General features: G+C 42.1%; 1 protein-coding gene across 1 annotated transcript in view; it reads left to right on the top strand.

Annotated features, from left to right (window-relative positions):
- Positions 1–14,931, top strand: part of Cpm (carboxypeptidase M) — a 57,900-nt gene that overhangs the window by 27,531 nt on the left and 15,438 nt on the right. The window contains exon 2 of the mRNA XM_090328233.1: positions 7,993–8,090. Coding sequence (XP_090184359.1) covers positions 7,993–8,090 — 98 coding nt within the window. The remainder of the gene's footprint in view (positions 1–7,992; positions 8,091–14,931) is intronic.

The following is a 14,931-nucleotide window of genomic DNA, read 5'->3' as shown; positions in this document are numbered from 1 at the left end:
AGTGCTTGCCCAGCATGCATGAAGACCAGGGTTCCATTCCTTGGTACCACATACATAGAAAAAAAAGGCAGAAGTGGTGCTGTGGCTCAAGTGGTAGAGCTCTAGCCTAAAGAAAGCCCAATGATAGTTCTCAGACCCTGAGTTCAAGCCCTAGGACTGGCAAAAAGAAAAAATGAATAAGCAGACCACCAACAAGCTGTCTTCTTGTGAAATGGTTCAGAATGAATCTCCTTGTCAGTGACAGGTAGGTAACACTCTTTTTAGCTATAGGCACAGTTAGGAAATGAGAACAGGAATGGGACAGGAAGAATCACAACCTCACCACTGAACTAGAAGGCCCCTGGTGACCACCCAAGAGAAACCCCACGTAGACAGTAAATTCATTACAGTGCTAGCTGGGAGATTCTATGTGTTACAATAATGTGGTAAGTACCACGAAGTATATATAGCTCAGTTGAAAAATACTTGCTTAGCATCTGTGAGGCCCTAGGTTTGGTCTCTCACACTAAAAAAATTTAAAAATGAGATTTAGGAAATTCCAGTAAGTACTTGTTGGTACTTAGATAATGCTCAATTTCACATTTGTGCTACTAAACCTTCCTTCCAGATGATCTGATCATGTTGACCTCTCTCCCAAGGGACTGAAAGGGAAGTTCTCAGCTTTTTATATAGTATTGGGCCTCTAGAGGATTTCAACTTTGGGGACTTAAAAAACAAGTTTTCTGTGACAAAATAAAAAGACTGAAAAGGAATATAGAAAAGGTATGATCAACGCATGAGAATTGTCTCTAGTTTTTAAAACTCTGTGTTAGAAAATTTCTAGTTTGGGATGCTAAAAAGAAAGAAACTGATGCATCAGGCAGTCTCTGACTCAGGAATAGACGAAGCAACGGAGAAGAGAGGGAGGCTGGAGGAATTCCCCGCCGTCTTCCTGTTTGGGCTCAACAATAGCTGAGAACAGGACAAGCTCCTCTGTTTTCTCTGGGTGTCTTAACTATCTTGAAAGCAAAACAAAAAAATTTATTCCAGGGACCAGGAGTTTGGCCTAGTGGTAGAGTGCTTGCCTAGCATGCACGAAGACCCGGGTTCGATTCCTCCGTACCACATACATAGAAAAAAACTGGAAGTGGTGCTGAGGCTCAAGTGGTAGAGCTCTAGCCTTGAGAAAACCCAAGGACAGTGCTCAGGCCCTGAGCTCAAGCCCAGGACTGGCAAAAAAAAATTATTCCAACCTGACATGCCTTCAGATATTTTCCTTTCCATTTTTCTTTCAATAAAAAAATGGGAGGGATTGGAAATTTGGCCTAGTGGTACACAGCTTGCCTTAAAATACACAAAGCTCTGGATTCCTTTCCTCGGTACCACATACATAGAAAAAGCTGGAAGTGGTGCTATGGTTCAAGTGGTAGAGTGCTAGCCTTAAGCAAAAAGGAAAGCTCAAGGATTGGGCCGGGAGTTTGGCCTAGTGGTAGAATGCCTGCCTAGCATGCGTGAAAACCAGGTTGGAGTCATCAGTACCATGTACATAGAAAAAACCAGAAGTGGTGCTGTGGCTCAAGAGCTCTAGCCTTGAAGAAAGCCCAAGGACAATACTCAGGCCCTGAGTTCAGTCCTCAGGACTGGCAGAAACAAATAAAGCAAACAAATAAACAGCTCAGAACTCAAGAATGGTGCCCAAGCCCTGAATTCAAGCCCCAGGACTGGAAGAAAGCAAAAAGGAGCGGAGGGAACGTCAGACTGGGGGTGTAATTTGCTGGAGATTGCTTACCTAGCTTGCATAGGCCCTGGCTTGGATCTACACACACACACACACACACACACACACACATACACACACAGAGGCATAGACAGCAAAGAGATCAACATTCCATCTGCCAGTCAAGTAAATGGGGCCAGACTTCAGCAAGGCAGTCAGAGAAGGCCAAATAAGTATTCAATGAAACAACCGCAGCCAAAATAATAACTAACCTGCTGGAACCCAGCCCATCTGACTTGGGATCAGGAACTGACAGCAAACACTCTGGCATGATCCCAGGTATGAGACAGAGCTGAAGGCAGTGGTCGGCAGAGTGGCCTGCAGCTGCGGCCTCAGTATGGCAAAGACAGCTGTCAGACATGACCAAACCTGTTTGCCAATTCTAGCATGAACTTGAAAACAAAAAGTCAATAGTTGGGTGCTGGTGGCTCACATCTGTAACCCTACTTACTCAGAAGGTTGAGCTAGCTCTGAGGATCACAGTTTAAAGTCAGGATAGAAAAGTCCATAAAATTCTTATCTCCAAGAAGCTACCAAAAAAATGGCTGGAAGTAGAGCTCTGGTTCAAGTGGTAGAGAACTGGCCTTGAGCAAAAAGCTCAGGCACAGCACCTAGGCTATAGTTCAAGCCCCAGAACTGGCACCAAAAGAATCGAGGGAGAGAAGATGTGTGGAAAAACTACCCTGCTTAATTAGTTAATTTAAAAATGAGGTGCCAGGAATATAGTCTAGTGGTAGAGTGCTTGCCTAACATGCACAAAGCCCTGGGTTCAATTCCTTGGCACTAACATACATAGAAAAAGCCAAAAGTGGTGCTGTGGCTCAAGTGGTAGAGCGCTAGCCTTGAGAAAAGGGCAGTGCTCAGGCCCCCTGAGTTCAAGCCCCAGGACTGGCAAAATAAATACATTAATTACTGAAATAAATAAAATGAGAATGTCTGAGATTTGAGATTTGAAAACTCCAAATGCCCTTCCTTCCGACCTGTTCAACACTAATTTCTCAGGCATGAACTCAAAACTTTAGTGCCATGGTGACGATGTGTCTGCAAATGAAATTCTACCTCCCCGTAATGGTGAAAGAGTCTAACTTGAAACTAGATATTTGGTTGGGATGTCAGCACTTTTTTCTAGAAATACTCCAAGAAGACCCAACTACACTGGAGATGCTTTAGAAAATTGAGTCCTTTCCAGGGTCCACACAAGAAGGCGCCTGGTAGACTAGTCACAGACATTTCCATCCATAGTGGAAACCAGCTGATGTCCATCTAATATCTGAACCTCTAATTGCAGCCCCTCTGGCATGTTAATTTAGCCATTCATCCATCTATTCAGCAAACACTCATCAGTCATCTCCAGGACAATGCTTAAACTCTGCAAGCCCAAAGATACACAGTCCCTTGTCTACAGGAACCCAGTTATTCCTCCCAGTTAAGTGTTAGACGAGGGGTGACAGGGGTACTAGGAGAGTTCAAGGGGATCATCTAAGCTGAGGCCAGCAATGGAGTGAGAAAAGCGTTGGGTAGGAAGCTAGTTTTACATGAGCCTTGAAATGTCACGTGGAAGGAAGTTAGCCACTTTGCTCTGCCAGGCTAGGGGCTTTCCATACAGAAGGGAGAACATGTGTTAAAGGTGTCATATGGTGGGTGGCTCCTGTGAGAACAAAAACAGTTAAAGACTGATCTGTGACTATGACGGAAGATCATGAGAGGCCTGAGGTGCTGTTAGGGCAAGGTGCCATGCTGATGCTGTGGGCACCGTGGCAAGGAAAGCCAGCGCAGTGAGTTTTCCAGTCCCCAGTTAGGTGATTCCCCAATACGCACTAGCTTTACCAAGCATTATGCTTAAATTGGTCTTAATTTTTTTTAATTATGAAAGTAATGTCAGAAACAGAAAAGCAGTAGGCTTTTTTCCTCAGAACAATAGAATCAGTTAGTGACTTGCATTTGTTTTATCTTACCAGGTGCCACATTCAAGATAAGCATCGTGAACATATTTTTTTTTGAGTGGCTAAGTGATTAAATATTAAATTTTGTACAGGGTGTTGTTTACACAATGAATATGTATCTGATTTTTTAAGTTCATGCCAGAACTTATAAACAGGTTTGGTCGCCTCTGGCAGCTGCATTTACCCACTAAGGCTGCAGCTAAGGCCTCGGTGCCAACCACTGCTTTCAGCTGGGTCTCATACCTGTGGTCAGGCTGGAGTCTTTGCTGACATTTCCTGATTCCTCGAGTCAGGTGGCCTAGGTTCCAACAGGCTAGTAACTACCATTTTGGTATGGCTGTGTTTCAGTACTGATACTTTTAATGAGATTGAGGCAGTCTGGTACCATCAAAACTGCCCAAGTTTGGGGAGCAGTCAGGTCTGATTCTGCCACTTGGCTTCCCTAGTGACGATTGTGCATACTAGCCACACAAATAGAATGAGTGCTTACTGTCATAGCCCTGGCATACAATATCTGGACTTAAAAAATGGTAGCAATTGCTGGGTGCGGTGGCTCATGCCTGTAATCCTAGCTATGCAGGGGGCTGAAATCTGAGGTTCAAAGCCAGCCAGGGCAATAAAAAGCCATGAGACTCTTGTCTCCAATTAATCACTAGAAAACAGGAAGTGGGCTGTGGCTCAACACTATGGCTGTAGCCTTGAGTTGAAGAGCTCAGGGACAGCATCCAGGCCAGAGTTCAAGCCCCATGACCCACAAAAAGAAAAAGAAAAAAGTGGTAGCAATTGGTATTCTAGTTTTTCTTTGTGTGTGTATGCATAAATGTGTGCACAGGTGTGTGCATGCTATTACTGGGACTGGAACTCAAAGGCCTCACATTCTTGCTTAGTTTTTTCATACAAGGCTTGTCATTCTACCACTTGAGCCACACCTCTACTTTTATCTAACTTTTTTACTAGTGAATTGGAGCTAAATCTCTTTTCTGCCTACACTGGCTTCAAACCATGATCCTCAGATCTCAGCCTGCTAAGTAGCAATAATTGCAGGCATTAGACATTAGTGTCCAGCTCTTCTTTTAATTTCTTTAAAAAAAAAACTGGAGCCAGGTACTGTAGCTCACACCTGTAATCCTAACTACTCAGGAGACTGAGATCTGAGAATCAATGTTCAAAGCCAGCCCGGGCACTAAAGACCCTAAAGACTGTGAGACTCTTATCTCCAATCAGCCACTAGAAAACTGGAAGTGGTGCACACCACATCCTCAGAAAAAGCCGCAAGTGGTGCTGTGGCTCAAGTGGCAGAGTGCTAGCCTTGAGCAAAAAGTGTCCAAGGACAGTGCTCAGGCCTTGAATTCAACCCTATGACTGGCTGACAAAAAAAAAAAATCAGCAACTATATTAAAAATGTAGGGAAAGTGAATCTCTTCACATGCAAGCATATTCATGATTCCATGTGAAATAATGGCTTTATCTGCAGATCCACTGCTGCCAAATTTGTCTGGACATCCACCAACTTGCCCTTGGTGGATTTCAAACTTGAATGGAGCTCAGAGTCACCACAGCACATGTTCAATGTCTACATGTGGTATCTGATCCAGTTACTGGAGGCTGGGGCTCAGGAACTGGCATTTTTCACACCGATCCTCGAAGGTTCTGCTGTGGAGTGGCACCTCCTATTTCTACCTGTTGAAGCTTTGCTTACTTTTCCAAACCTCTGCTTCTCCCCCTCCCCACCTTTAACTCCTAGAAGTTAGGAAAGAATACATGGCTAGCACTTACTATTTGCTCTCTTGTCTGATAAATATTATTGAATCCTTCTAAACCACAAACCTTCTGATCTACCATGTCACAGTCCAAGATTTGTGTGACACCCTGAGTGAGTTAATAATGATACCGAAGTTATCTAGAAGCCACATTCACTGGCTTTGTAGAACAGACAAGAGGCAGCAAACGCACTTCAGAACTCTTGAGCACATTTATTAGTTCCCTCCAAAAAAACTTTTATTTACCAGTTCTGGGCCTTGGACTCATATACTGGGTGTTATCCCTGAGCCTCTCTCTACATAAGTCTAGCATTTTCCCAATTGTGCCACTTCCAGCTTTTTCTGAGTAGTTTATTGGAGATAAGAGTCGCACCGACTTTCCTACCTGGGTTGGCATCCAACCATGATCCTCAGATCTCAGCTTCCTAAGTAGCTAGAATTGCAGGTGTAAGCCACTGGCATCCATCTAGAAACAAACTTTTAATCTTAAAAAGTCCTTTTTAGTCTCACACAGAAATGCTGATTTTGTAGGACTGAAGTTCCAGGTGACCAGAGAGGATTGCTGTCACTGGAGAACAGAGGGGTCTGGTGAATGAGTTGATAGAGTTGACGTCCTTACGTGGACAACTCAGAGTCAGTTTTCAGACCCTGTTCATAAAGGTCACGTGTGAAACCCTACATCTGTGAAGTGTTTCAGCATCTCTTCCCTGGAAAAGAAGTTAACCATTTCTTTTATTCTTCTCTTCAACAGTACCCTTAGTACAATCCACTCAGTATATGTATGAATGAACGAAAACTCTGAACAGGAGGTATAAATCAGATAAACTACATTTTGTTGGTATTTCTGGAGAATTCCTGTAGTAACCAAACTAAAACAATGTCCTATCACAGCAGATTATCCCAAACTGTTATTCTCATTAATAATTGTTGAAAAAAGACAGATCCAACAGCTGTTTCTTCATCTCTCATGGTGACTGAATGTGGGGTCCCAGATTTAAAGAATGAAATTTTGTTGAAATCTGTTCAATATTAACCCCTTACTTGCTGTTCCTTTTCTGGAGTCCAACATTGCACATAAGCTTAATTATCACAGATGGATGTGTATGCATGCTAGATGTCAAGCATACCTCAGTCACTGATTTTAGACTGTTATTAAAAGAGCCGGACAATTTTAGAATTGAAAGAGACTACCTCATTTTTACCTCTTGGAAACAAAGCCCCTTGAAAGATAGATAGCTTTGGGAGTAGAGGAGCACTAGAATTGGAGACCTGTGGATTAGAGTTCAACTGTTGGCTTTAGGCCTCAACTCATAACTTATTATTGGCATTATGAAGAGTGGTTTTCTCACTTATAAAGTTTGATTAATAAGCCTCTCAGGGCTGGGAATGTGGCTTAGCGGTAGAGTGCTTGCCTAGCAAGTATGAAGCCCTGGGATCAGTTCCTCAGTGCCAGAAGTGGCACTGTAGCTCAAGTAGTAGAGTGCTAGCCCTGAGCAAAAGAAGCTCAGGGATAGTGCCTGGGCCTTCAGTATAAGCCCCAGAACTGGCAAAAATAACTAAATAAATGAATAAATAAAATAAGCCATCTCAGAGGCTCATGACAAGGGATTGTCATTGATTACATGAAGCAGAGTGTAACTGTAAGGTCTGCACGCAGCAGATCCTCAGTGGTTTTCTTGTTCATCTCCACTGGCCATACTGATAGTCTCTGGCATGGTTAGGGCTGAACTTTCCTTAGCATTGTTAGCATGGGTGTGACTCCTTGTCTACTTGGCAAAACTCGTGCCCATTAAAGATACAGCCACAGGGCCATATCACATCAGCATTTTAATACAAGATTTGGAATTTCTTTTCTTTCTTTTTTTTTGCCAGTCCTGGGGACCAAACTCAGGGCCTGATCACTGTCCTTGAGCTTTCTCAAGGTTAGAGTTCTACCACTTGAGCCACAACCCCACTTCTGGCTTTTACTATGTATGTGGTACCAAGGAATGGAGCCTAGGTCTTCATGCATGCTAGGCAAGCACTCTACCCTAGGCCTAACTCCCAGCCCATGATTCAGAATTTACTTAAAACTCTCCTCCTAAATTATAAGTTTTATTGCTGTCATTTTATCACTTTTTATGTAATTTGAGTTATGGCACTCTTCCAGTCATCCATCAACTATAATTTAGCCCTATATAACTATGTACTTTAGCAAGATGGTCTCTATGAGAGCCTAAGATCTCAGCACAAAGTACATAAACATTATATAAAAATAAGGGCAATGTAACTTAATAAGTGGTCACATTTTAGAAGTCACATTGGAGAATATTTGTATTACATTGAAAGAATTTCCTTAACTTCTGGCAGCCAGTGAAGATCATTTTAAACCCGGAAATGTTAGCCAGATGAAGAAACTTAAGGCACCATGAGACGTGAACATAATCAGATGGGAGAAACAGCCTCGCTGGTCTCCTACTCTCATTCTCCCAATGTTGATTTGACATTTTAAGAGACAACTTAATTTTCTCTTCTTTCCCCCTGCTCTGTAAAGGTAGAAACCTATGGGTGCTTGTTGTGGGCCGGTATCCAAAGGAACACAGAGTTGGGATTCCAGAATTCAAATATGTGGCGAATATGCATGGAGATGAGGTATGTACATGCTGTGCATTTCTGAAATCTCACCAGAGAAACTTCCCCTCAGGTGGCTGAGCTTTGGGTATTGCTAGAGAGGAAGCAAGGCAAAGTGTCATGTATCATAACAAAACGGCAAGGCCTGGAAAGTTTTGGGACCTCTGGGGGATCCTAAGAGGCTAGGTCTAATACAGCTCAACCATTTGCTTTCATGCTCAGTGCCCTCAGAGAGAAGCCAGAGAGCTGCTTTTATAGAAGGGGCTTGGATGAGCCACAGCACTCAGCTCTGAACTCCTACCAGCTGGGTGCCTTGACTCATTTCCTGCTTGGCATTTAGAACATGTAGCACAGATTGGGTGCCAGAAGGCTGAGATCTGAGGATCACAGTTTAAAGCAAGCTTGAGCAGTTGCATCCATGAAACTCATGTCTACTTTCAGCAAAAAGCTGGAAGTACAGGTGGCTCAAGTGGTATCAGACCAGGCCTTGAGCAAAAAAGCTAAGGATCAGAATGCACACACGCATATACATACATACATACATACACAAGAGTCAGTCAATGCACATTCCAGTCAGTACACTCTGCCAATGTAGCACACCCCTGGGGATTTTTGATAATATGAGCAGCATGCCTTGGTCTGTGCTAAGCTTCCCGATTTGGCTTAGACTTCATAGGAACTGGCTCTACCTTCATGACACACACCTCTTGCCCCTGCCAAGCCTGCTGGCCAACTTGCCCGCCAAAGGGGGACTTCTTGCAGTCGAAGCTAAGATGTGCATCCCTATCTCTAAGGAATAGGTCCCTGAATCTAATTTGGGGAAGGGTGAAACTCAATCCATCTGAGCATAGAAGACTGTTTTTCTAAGAGACTATGTTGCTGGATGTTAGATCAAAGTTGCTTTTAATAAAACAACTGTTTCACACAGCCCTCTAGACTTCCTTTTCCTTTTACTATCTAGTCTATTTATCAAGGTCCCGTGAAATCCATTTTTAATAAGAGACAGATGGCTCTTTTTGTCTCCAGTAGCTTATTGAATTCCTGGCATTTCAGAGGTTGCAGTCTGCTGCTTAGATATTAATCCTCAGGAACTTCCAGAGATAAGCTCTCACCGAATTTCTTTCCATTTCCCCAAATTTCTGGCATCTTTCTCTCTGACTAGTTGGTACTCCCCATCAAATTAAGAACTGCTAGTTCACTCTGATTCTTAGAAGAATGCTAAGCTCTGAGATTAAGCAGGAGGGAAAAAAAGGTCTCAATGTGCTTTGAGGTAGAGACTTGATATTATATTGACTTCTTTCGTATCCCAACTGGTGGCACGATCTGAGTTCTTTAGGACTATTAAGAAATATCTTGGGCCAGGAGTTTGGCCTAGTGGTAGAGTGCCTGCCTAGCATGCATGAATAGCCGGGTTTGATTCCTTGGTACCACATACATAGAAAAAAGCCGGAAGTGGTGCTGAGGCTCAAGTGGTAGAGCTCTAGCCTTGAGAAAGCCCAAGGACAGTGCTCAGGCCCTGAGCTCAAGCCCAGGACTGGCAAAAAAAAAAAAAAAAGAAAGAAATGTCTTAGTTGCGGTGGCTCATACCTGTAATCCTAGCTACTCAGGAAGCTGGGATCTGAGGATCATGGTTCAAAGCCAGCCCGGGCACTAAAGTCCCTGAGATTCTTACTTCCAATTAACCACTAGAAAGCCAAAGTGGCACTGTGGCTCCAGGGGTAGGGTGGTAGCCTTGAACTGAAGAGCTCAGGGACAGCACCCAGACCTAGAGTTCAAGCCTCAGAACCGGCAGAGAGAGAGAGAGAGAGAGAGAGAGAGAGAGAGAGAGAGAGAGAGAGAGAGAGAGAGAGAGAGAGAGAGAGAGAGAGAGAGAGAGAGAGAGAGAGAGAGAGAGAGAGAGAGAGAGAGAGAGAGAGAGAGAGAGAGAGAGAGAGAGAGAGAGAGAGAGAGAGAGAGAGAGAGAGAGAGAGAGAGAGGAAGAAGGAAGGAAGGAAAGAAGGAAGGGAGGAAGGGAGGAAGGAAGGAAGGAAGGAAGGAAGGAAGGAGAGAGAGAAAGAAAGAAAGAAAGAAAGAAAGAAAGAAAGAAAGAAAGAAAGAAAGAAAGAAAAGACAGAAAGAAAAGAAATGTCTTATTCTAAATGTGAGGCTTATACATACTCTACCCTTCTGGCAGAGTCTATGCAAGTACTTTTTTTTTTTTTTTTTTTTTTGCCAATCCTGGGCTTGGGCTCAGGGCTAGAGCACTGTCCTTGGACTTTCTCAAGGATACAGCTCTACCACTTGAGCCTCAACACCACTTCCGGCTTTTTGCTATGTCTATGGTACTGAGGAATCGAATCCGGTCTTCATCCATGCTAAGCAAGCACTCTACCACTAGGCCAAACTCCCAGCCCTATGAAAGTACTTTTATCTAATAATAGTATGGTATTTTCTTCCTTTTTGTTGTTAGGATAGTATTGGTGGGCTTGAACTCAGAGCTTTGTTCTCTCATGTGCCTTATTTTTTTTCCAGTCCTGGCACTTGAACACAGGGCCTGAGCACTGTCCTTGGACTTTCTCAAAGCTACAGCTCTACCACTTGAGCCACAGTACCACTTCTCACTTTTTCTGTGGTACAGAGGAATCAAACCTGGGTCTTCGTGCATGCTAGGCAAACACTCTACCACTAAGCCAAATTCCTGGCTCGTTGGCTTTTTTGGGGGGGGGGCGGGGCAGTGGCGCTTATAGCTGGCACTCTACCACCAATACCACAAATCCAGTCCAATTTTTTGTTGGTTAATTGGAGGTAGTCTCTAAAATTTTACTTCCCCAACTGCCTTTGAGCTATGATCCTCAGATCTCAGCCTCCTGTTAGTAAGGCTTACAGGTATGAGACACCACCCAGCTTATGCTATTTTTTTTTTATTGCCAGTCCCATAGCTTAAACTCAGGGCCTGGGCATTGTGTGTGAGCTGGGGTTTGTTTGTTTGTTTGTTTTGCTCAAAGCTAGCAGTCTACCACTTGAGCCATAGCTCCATTTCTGGCTTTTTCTGTTGATGTGATACTGAGTAATTGAACCCAGGACTCCATTAATACTAGGCAAACACTCTACCACTAAGCCACATTCCCCGCCCCAAAAGTCACCTTGAGAAGCTCACAGACACTAGCCACATGAACATTTGTCTTAAGGATAACAAAGAAACATTTCTGAGTTCCTGCCTTTCTCATTTTAATAAGCCTACCAGATGTTTTTCTGGTTCTTCCAGACCCTGCTTTGCATACACATTGGAATGTTCTAGAAGACCCAATTCAAGGTTTAATTTATGTAGACTGCTATTGACACACCTGAAGTTTAATCATTTTAATTAGAAGGGTTGAGCCTGCTCACACTAAACGGGGTTCTTCCTGTCCTTTACTCCAGATATTCAGATCATTTTGGTTGGGATCTTTTTATTTTTTATTTTGTAGCTTTTTAACTCAAGGCTGGTATTCCAATGGAGCCACAGCTCTGCGTTGGGCTTCTTGGTGCCTGAGATAAAGATCTCAGGGACGTTCCTTCCCAAGCTGGCTTCAGATCTTGTTCCTCAGATCTTCACCTCCTGAGTAGTAGGATTACACCATCAGCTGAGCCACCAGCGCTCGGCAAGGAATTTGTTAAGCTTCCGAATTCGTTTTATTCAGTTTGTATATAGTTTTAGATATCTAGACTCTTGAAAAGTTTGCATAATATGTAGAATTTCACATTTAGTAGCATTTACTTATATTTTTATTATATCTTAGATATAAAAGTTGAAAGGAAAATGATTGTTTAGGTTAGGTTTTAGTGAGTATTCAACCTAAAAAGTAAGGGCAAATGATTCTTTAGATACCCTCTGGATATAATAAATAGTTTGAGACACATGTTATAGACTTAAATGCTTGTGTTTGCCCAGTGCTGGTGGCCCACACCTGTAATCAGAGGCTGAGATCTAAGGATCGTGGTTCACAGCCAGCCCAGGCACAAAAGTCTGTGAGTCTCTTATCTCCAGTTAACCACCAGAAAACTGGAAGTGACACTGTGGTTTAAATGGTACAGTGATAGCCTTGAGCTGTGAGCTAAAGAGCTCAGGGACATTGCCCAGAGCCAGAGTTCAAGCCCCACAACTGACAAAGGAAAAAAAAAATGCTTGTGTTTACAGGGTATATTAATTGCCACACAGACATAGTATGTGAACTGGAGCTTATCGTAGGAAAATCTGGGATTTGTAGTTAACATGTAATAGAGGTTCCAGATTTATAAAGAACAAAACCAAAAATTAGCCACATGCCAGTGGCTGATGCCTATAAACTTAGCTACACAGACAGAGACTCTCATCTCAGTGAACTAGAATGGGAGGGTGGGTTAAGTGGAAGAGAGCTAACCTTGAGTGAAAAGTCTAGCAAGAACTGAAGGTTTGAATTCAAGCCCCATAACCAGAAAAAAAGCCAAACTTGTTCATCCCTGTGTTACCTCCCAGTTTTTTTCTACCACTACTCTAAAACAGCAAAATGATCTTAGTGGTACAGTGTTTAAATAATTAAACTTGTTTCTTTTTTGAACTTAGGCAAAGCTCTTCATTGATTATTCCGGGTAATACACCATCTTAATTTATTCTAAGCATATATTAGATTCCTCAAATAATACCCTTTTATTCACCTCTCTTTTCAGTGAACAGCTGCCTCAACTTTTTGTCATAAGCAGAAATGAACCCTGTAACATTTTTTCAGTATGGAAAATTCTTGGAATCACCTTATCATTTGTGTAGCTCATATGCAGTGGGGGAGGGCGGGTTAGTTCAGTTACTGTAACATATGTGAACAACATTGGCTAGCACAGATGTGAGATGTGAGGGCTACACCAGGAAAAGTATGACAGATAAAGTTAATTCTGGGGTCTTTGGGCTGTGTACAGGGGATGTGAAAAAATTCACCAAGTGGGCCGGGAGTTTGGCCTAGTGGTAGAGTGCTTGCCTAGCATGCGCAAAGACCCGGATCCAATTCCTTGGTATCATATACATAGAAAAAAGCTGGAAGTGCTGCTGTGACTCAAGTGGTAGAGCGCTAGCCTTGAGAAAGCCCAAGGACAGTGCTCAGGCCCTGAGTTCAAGGCCTAGCACTGGCAAAAAAAAAAAATTCACCAAGAGGCAGACTGGCAAGGTGGCAAAGGTTTGTTCACTTCCCAGGAGAGGTAAGGGGCCAGGTCGATGATATATGCATGTATCAGTGCCTACAGTGTAAGAAGTGTCCACCGTGGTATTAGGGCTAGGGTTTATAGGCATCCATGCTTAGAGAGAAGGAATGTGTTGCTGACATTTTGTTTTGTAGTTTGAGTTCAGCTAGCTATTCTAAGAAATGGTTGGAGTCACTGATTTCTTGACTTATTTTATTTATTCATTTATTTATTTATTTATTTATTTTGGCAAGGGGGTTGTTTGTCCTCTTGTCCAATCCTTTCAAAGAATATATTGTCAAAACAAAACACTGATTGGGTTCTGCTTAAGTTTAGAAGAACAATCTCTGCAAAGCAAAACAAACAGCCTTCCTGCCAGACAAAATGCATATATAAAATGGAATAAGTTAGACTAACTTGAGATGGGGAGGAGGGTGTCTCCAACAGATAATGTGGAGTGAGTGTAGGTTGATATTTGAACAAGAAGAATTAACTAGGCAGTCAGATAAATGAATCAAATCGGTTACATATCACAATGGAGTTCCAGAACTAATCATTTCCTCCTAGAAACAGCCTTGCACTATAGCATTTTAAAAAACAGTCCACTAGAAAAGCCAAAGTTTCTCTTTCACTTCCTCTCTCCTTTCCTTCCCCTCTCTTACACACACATACACACACACACACACACACACACACACACACACCTACTACTACTACTACTACTACCTATGTGATGATTTCTTCAAAATTTTTCCTGTTTGTAAGCATATTCTTGTGGGAGCTAGACTCTGGCTCATTTTTACCTATCTGGCAAATTGCACAGTGGCAGAAAATGAACTAAACCTGATAGGGAATTTGTGTTCTACTTTCTGGACTATTGCCATTCTAACTGCCTTTAGGTCACCTGTAAAAGGCTCCAGAAGCTTGTGTGTGAGTACTCTCTGAAGCAGGGCTAATTCAAACAGTAAGGAAGCGCGCATGACAGAGCAAATGCTGGCTAAGTGAAGGTGTGCTGATTTGACCAACTCTTTCTTAAAATTTGAACTCTCTAAGGTCTTATATTCAAAAACTTCATTCTAAAGTCTTAAAATTAGGAAGGGAAGCAAGGTTATACATAAAACATAAATGAATATTGGAGATATTTTTACTCATTTGAAAAAAATGACATAAATCTGCTGTTACAGACATATCAAATGTGGCCCAATAGAAAAAGAGGGTTTTATTTAACTCCCTCTGAAGTTTCATCTGTTTTCTTCAGTATTTGTGAAATTATCCTATGCATAATAAGTTGTTTATTCTAGTCCCAGCAATGAAGATTACATGATAATTGTCGAGCACTGAGACAGAACATTTTAGTTATATGCTTATCTCCTGAACCATGGCTTTACTGTTTTTGTAAAAATAGCACAGGTTTAATTTTAAAAGTGATAATAGAAAAATAAGATAAAAGTCATAATACTGTTAGCTAAAATAGCCTTCCATTATATTTTCCACACACTATCAAATATTTATATAACTCTATAGTAAATGAGAGGTAATGGAGGTAGGAAAGAGTGATAGAGTAATAGAGTGATTTGATCAAAATACATTATGTGAATATATGGAAATAGCACAATGAAGCACTTTTGTACAATCAAGGTATACTAATAAAAATAAGTTAAAAATAAAAGAATATAAAACAAGTTATATGGCACAT

The sequence above is a fragment of the Megascapheus bottae genome, chromosome 2 (assembly GCF_031878675.1).
Source record: "Megascapheus bottae isolate mThoBot1 chromosome 2, mThoBot2.hap1, whole genome shotgun sequence".
Lineage (NCBI taxonomy): Eukaryota > Metazoa > Chordata > Mammalia > Rodentia > Geomyidae > Megascapheus > Megascapheus bottae.
This window is presented reverse-complemented; position numbering and strand designations above follow the sequence as displayed.